This window comes from Chenopodium quinoa, unplaced genomic scaffold (assembly GCF_001683475.1).
Source record: "Chenopodium quinoa cultivar QQ74 unplaced genomic scaffold, ASM168347v1, whole genome shotgun sequence".
Lineage (NCBI taxonomy): Eukaryota > Viridiplantae > Streptophyta > Magnoliopsida > Caryophyllales > Amaranthaceae > Chenopodium > Chenopodium quinoa.
Window position 1 is genome coordinate 2,749,440 of NW_018742204.1, and position 6,665 is coordinate 2,756,104.

Below are 6,665 nucleotides of genomic sequence, written 5' to 3' on the forward strand. Positions count from 1 at the left end.
GGTTCTCATAAACTCAATGCAAGGCATGCCAAATGGGTTGAATTCTTCCAATCATTCACTTTCTCTTCTAAGTATAAGGAAGGGAAGAGCAATGTTGTTGCCGATGCTCTTTCTAGGAGGCATTGTATGATCACTATTTTTGATGCGAAGTTTTTAGGGTTTGAGTTGCTAAAAGAGTTATATCGCGATGATGAGGATTTTGGTGGGTTGATGAAGAAGTGTGAGGAAGGGGTCGATGGCTCTTTCATGGTGCAACAGGGTTTCCTTTTCAAGGGAAACAAGCTTTGTGTTCCGAAATTCTCTCATCAACGGTTACTTGTTAAGGAAGCTCATCAAGGAGGACTAGCCGAACACTTTGGGGTTGCAAAAATATATGACATTCTTCGATAGCAATTTTATTGGCCCATGATGTTTGGTAATGTGCAAGATGTGATAGCTCGTTGTGGGGCTTGTCACAAGGCTAAGAATCAATTCCGTGAAGGACTCTACTCTCCTCTTCCGGTCCCTAGTCACCCTTGGGATGATCTTAGTATGGATTTTGTGGTTGCTCTCCCTCGCACTCAAAGGAAAAATGATTCCGTGTTTGTTGTGGTTGATTGTTTTAGCAAGATGACTCACTTCATTCCTTTCCACAAGACCGATGACGCTTCTCATGTGGCTACCTTGTTCTTTAGAGAAGTGGTGAAGCTTCATGGCATTCCAAAAAGTATTGTGTCGGACGTAACCCTAAGTTCTTGAGCTACTTTTGGAAGACTTTGTGGAAGTTAGTGGGAACCAAACTCTTATTTAGTACCTCTAGTGACCCTCAAACCGATGGCCAAACCGAGGTGACTAATCGTACCATGTCCACCGTTCTCCGAGCTATCATTAACAAACACATGAAAGATTGGGATCTTAAGCTACCTCAAGTTGAATTTTCTTAAAACCGCTCTCATTGCATAACTACCGAGAAAACACCATTTGAACTAGTGTATGGCTTTAATTCCCCCCTACCACTTGACTTGTTGCCTAGTATCCCTCAAGAGGAGTTGAGCTTTGAGGCGAAAGATAGAGTTGAAACAATGAAAAATCTTCATGAAGATGTCAAGAAGATAATTGAGAAGGCGAATGAGAGTTACAAGGCAAGGGCAAACAAATTCAAGAAGCCAAGGTAATTCAATGTAGGTGATCTTGTGTGGCTCCATCTTCGGAAGGAAAGATTCCCGGCTAAGAGAAAGAACAAGCTCATGCCAAGATCCGAAGGCCCCTTTGAAGTTGTGGAGAGAGTTGGACCTAATGCTTACAAGCTCAAACTACCGGGAGACTTTTTTGTTCATGCTACCTTTAATGTTGGTTATCTTTCTCCTTTTCTTTTTGAAGATGATATTGGTGATGATGAGCTGGAATTGAGTGTAATTCCTTTTGAAGAGGAGGGGTTTGACGCGGGTGCATGGAACTTAGTGGAAGAAGTGGAAGACTTGCCACGTGTCGTGACACGAAGTCGGACCAAGCTCCTTGGAGGTCACCTTTCGGGACTAACCATCATCACATTTAAAGACAAGAAGAATTGAGGAGGTTCGAACGAACCTAGGAAGTCCGACCGAACCATTTTGTCAGTTTCAAACGCGATTTTGTCAGTTTTGGAGCAGTGGTCGAACTCCAAAGGTTCGACCGAACCAGGAGCAGGACAGTTCGACCGAACTTACCCTTAGTTCAACCGAATATACCAACAAGTTCGACCGAACTTACCCTTAGTTCGGCCGAACCTTTTCCCATTTTCTTGTTAGCTTGTGCGAACTATTTAAGTTGTTTTAAGACGTTTTTCATCTTAATTAATGTTGAACTTTGCTTGATTTTGTAATCAAAGAGACTTTTTCTCTCTACCATATTCTTTGTGATTATCTTGTTTTCTTTGTGATTGCTACCTTGTAATCTTTGTGGTTACACCTTAATCCTAGCTTTACTTGGTGTTGGCTTTGATTAAGACCCCTATTTTCATTATCTTGGTGATTTTGAGATAGGTTTGCCTTATTTTGTTGGTTTGAACTTGTTGCTACTTGATTTCTCCTCCCTTTTCTTGGGTTTTTTTGGTTATTTCATATCATTACTTGTCTTTAAAGCCAAGGGAAAACTAAGGTAGCTCTAAAAAAAGCTTAAAAAACAAAACAAAATGCTTTGTGTTGGTTGATGACTTGATTCGTTGATGTCTTCTATCTAAAATTGTCCCTTTATTTATAGTTAAATAACCATTGCGGTCTTCCCCATGATATCCAATAATAACTATTAATTAGTTAATACTCTTAACGCCAAACTCCATCTGATTTATATTTTTTTGAAAGAAACGGGATTGTGGCATTTTATTAATAAGCAGCAAAAATTACATCACATCAATCTCCGCCAAGGCCAGTAGACCTTGCGGAATAGAATCCACAAAATTTGTTCAACACCATTACTAGGCTCTAATCTAGCTGCTAAATGTGCCACAATATTCCCACATCTCTTAACATGATAGCATTCGAAAGCTTCAAAACTCTTGCCAACTTCACGAACATCTTCAACTATGAGGTCGAGAGGGGTTCTCCCATTCATAACCTGATTAATCATCTTCACCACTCCACTAGCATCACACTCAAGCTCGATCTTGTAATGTCCTAGTGTCTTTGCCATATTGACACCGAACCTTGCTGCCATTGCTTCCCTTCCTTCACCGAGAACTTCCCATTGACACGGCTTACACCTGCTGTAATGATCTTTCTCTCATCAGTGCGCATCACAACCCCCGGCCCAATCACGGTCTCAGATAGAACAACCACATCCGTGTTGACCGTCGTCCATTCAACACGAGGTCTCTGCCAGGAGCTACGAGAGCCCACTTCCCTTCGCACACTCACACCACCTGTCGCAACATTGTACTTATTATAATCTTCCACCATCTTAACAAAGCCCATAACACTCACCACACATTAGCTCCAAGGTTCATCAAACACCACAAAATTTTGATACGACCATGCCGCCCACGCAATTGATGCAAATTTGCTTAATTCATTCCTGTCTACCTTTGATTTTATCCATAATAGGAGCTCAACAAAGGATGAAAGTGGTGCATCCCTTGAAATTTCAGAAAAAGAGGAGCAGCACCAGATTTGCTCGACATTGGGGCAACCAATAATTGCGTGGTATATAGTTTCAAGAGCAGCATTACATAGGGAGCAGCGATTATTATCTCGAATGTGCCTGCTATACAACCTCTTTAAAGTAGCCAGGGAGCCAGAGCAAGCTTTCCACAAGAACTGGCGCATCTTTGGGGGCCCTTCCATATTCCACACCATCCTCCTAACCTTGTCACCGTCCCCACCAAACTACTCCTCCCATCCACGAACATGGCCCAAACGGCCTTACCAATACCTTGACTTAATAGTATAAATACCATCTTCAGTCGGCCACCAATACCGGATATCTTTCAGATTTCTGGAGCTAAGGGGGATCCCACGAACACGTGTAGCATCCCCTTCAATTAAGTGCAGATTGACCTGATCCCAATCCCACTCACCCTTGCAGCTATACATTAAATCTGACCCTCTCAAAGACCCTGTGCTCTCCAAATTGGGAGTAGGTAACGCTGTTGAGTAGCTTCCCGGCAGCCATGCCTCATCCAAAACATTGATACTCTCACCATTACCCACCCGCCACTTTAAGCCCTCGAGAAGAAGAGATTTTGCTCCCCTAATGCTTCTCCAAACATAGCTTGGGTCATGACCTCTCAGAGAAGAAATAAAATCGCTATTTTAAAAATAACGAGCCTTCAAAATCTAGTGAACAAGAGAATTAGTGCCACAAAACAACCTCCAACCTTGCTTGGCAAGTAGAGTTTGGTTAAAAATCTTTAAGTCCCGAAAGCCTATCCCCCAAGGGATTTGGGGAGACAAAGCATCTCCCAACTTAGCCAATGCATTTTCCTTCTCTCCCCATTCGAACCCCACCAAAATTGGACAAGTATCGAGTGAATTTCATCCAAAATTCCATCAGGAATTTTGAAAACCCCCATCATATACGTCGGTATTTCTTGAGCCACCGATTTGATCAACACCTCACGACCCGCTTGTGACAAAAGTTTCCCCTTCCAACCTTGCATTTTCTTCCAAATCCTCTCCTTGATGCAATTGAACACCACCCTTTTCGACCTCCCAATGATAGTCAGCAACCCCAAATACTTTTCATGTTTATCAACCTATCGAACACCAAGAATAGCCAAAATGTCATAACGTCGTCCTTGTTCAACACTCTTGCTGAAAGCAACCTCAGATTTCTCAAAATTAATTTTTTGTCCCAATGCTCTCTCATAAACGCTAATTATATTAGCAATTTTAGAGCATTCCTGAGTCGTCGCCCTAGAAAACAGAATACTATCATCTGCAAAAAAACAAGTGTGAAACCCGTGGAGCCCCTCTACACACCCTAGCTCCACGAATCAACTGCTCATCTGCAGCCTTCCTCAAAAGACTAGAAAAAGCTTCCGCACATAACAGATTCAAGTACAGGGAGATAAGATCTCCTTGTCTAAGCCCCCTAGCCGGAACAACACAACCATCAACAGTCCCATTCCATTTAAAAGTGTATTCGTCACTCGATAAACACATCATAATTCTCCTCACCCAGTCATCTCAAAATCCAAATTTGCGTATAACCACATCAACAAAACTCCACTCTACTCGATCATAGGCTTTGCTCATATCAAGTTTGAGCGCCATTGTCCCCATTTTGCCTTCCCCTCTACGTTTCATGGCATGAAAAATTTCAAACGCAACAATAGCATTGTTTGTAATTAATCTACCCGACACAAAAGCACTTTGATGATGGGAAATAATGTTAGGCAAAATTAATTTAAGTCTATTTGCTAGCATTTTAGAAATAATTTTGTAAACAACATTACAGAGACTTATGGGGCGAAACTCTCTCATACGACGCGGTTCATTGCATTTGGGGATGAGAGCTGTACAAGTCTTGTTGATGTTTGAGATGTCAACACTGCCATTCCACCACCCTTGCACAAATATGACAACGTCCGGACCAATTATACCCCAGAACTTTTGGTATAACAGTGCATGCATCCCATCGATCCCCGGTGCCTTGTGATGCATACTCGAAAAGGCCTCAAAGACTTCCTCTGAGCTAGGCTCTCTAATGAACTCGACATTCATATCATCCGATTTTCTTTTATAATTTGAATTGAGTGTTAGACCATTTTTGGGCATCTCTGTAGATTTCTCAGTGAAATATATTATATTATCAATTTTAATTGATTTTGAATTGTGTGTGGGGCCATGGTCGGGTGTGAGGCCGAGTTGCTTCCCGATGCTTAATGAACATGCTAACCACCTTGATTGTGAGTCTTAGGTAGCTCAATGTGGGTTAATTGTTGTCGTCTGGGGGTGTGTAAGACCTTACAGGCATCCACCCATAACCGGGAGTTGGCCAATCTTAGACACGGTCTCTGCGAGATAACGGGGGGGTTCGTCCTGACAAACCTTAGGAAATGTATTACGAGGCCACTAGCGTTTCCTCCATGCCAATTCTGCTGTTTAAATAATTTTTGAATATATTATGAAAGTATATGAATTATATATATATTTTTGAAGTTTATGAAATTTTGGTTTAGTTTGGTTTATTCAATTTAGCTTACAAAGTTATTTTGTGATTTGTATGGTTAAGTGTAAGTGATTTCTTACTTGTAGTTTAATTTCGAAACCCTATTATTTCTGGTTTGAGGGAGAACTACTAGTTTCTCTCCACTAATTGTTGAATTTTGTGGTTGTTTCAGATGCATAGTGATGTTAGGTTATATAATGTTGGGTCGGGTTTGAGTAGGCCTTAGGCCACCTTAAGTTGGAATTTTAATTGCTTTGGTTTGGTTTGGTTTGTTTGAATTGTTGCGTGGGTTCTCTTAACTTAGTTTGGCTTGAATATATTTGGGAATTTCCGATAAGGGTTGTTCTGCCTTTGGCTTCTTGTAATTTTATATTTATCTATCTTTTGTTCGTTAGTCGAGTTCTTCTTCTAGAGCCTCAACTGTCACTTTTAGACCAGTTTAGGTTTGAATACACTAAAATACAATGTCTATGCTCCAATTAGATCACATAGACTTAACTTTCGATAGTAACAAAGTGACCTCCATCACAGCGTATTTCCGCTAACACCAAAATTTGTATAATGACGGGTTGTTACAATTGGTATCAGAGTAAACGGTCTAAACTATAAATGAGTTGCTGCAGTTTCTTGAGAAACTTGTAGTTCAAAGTAAAATGAATTGAAACTTGAACTATAGTGAGTGACTTGGGTAGGAAGTAAATGGTGTGTCTACTTGTTTAATTACTTGCAATTTACTTGTGTAATAGTTTATGAAAAAAACAAACTAACTTATTTGTTTTTAGAATGCCTCCAAGAAGGATGGACGACCAAAAAGAAGCATCTCGCCGCTGCCGAGTGGCACTTGAGATAGCAATAATCTCTCTAGCCAATCAGAATACTGCTCCATCGAGCGGGAAGTCAACCTTTGATAGGGTTTGACCATCACCGACCATTAACATATGAAGGGACAGCCGACGCAATTATTCTAGAAGGGTGGCTTCGGGAGATGGATAAGTTGTTCACTACAACCGGTTGTCCGCAAGCTGAAAGGGTTGCAATCG

General features: G+C 41.1%; 1 protein-coding gene across 1 annotated transcript; it reads right to left on the reverse strand.

The window, feature by feature from the left end:
- Positions 1-2,361: 2,361 nt before the first annotated feature.
- On the reverse strand, positions 2,362-4,616 carry LOC110727505. Its single transcript, XM_021907370.1, has 4 exons — positions 4,434-4,616; positions 3,960-4,207; positions 3,385-3,759; positions 2,362-2,716 (listed from the first exon to the last, which is right to left on the reverse strand). The coding sequence occupies exons 1-4, from the start codon at positions 4,614-4,616 to the stop codon at positions 2,362-2,364; spliced, it is 1,161 nt and encodes a 386-aa protein (XP_021763062.1).
- Between the last annotated feature and the right edge of the window lie 2,049 nt (positions 4,617-6,665).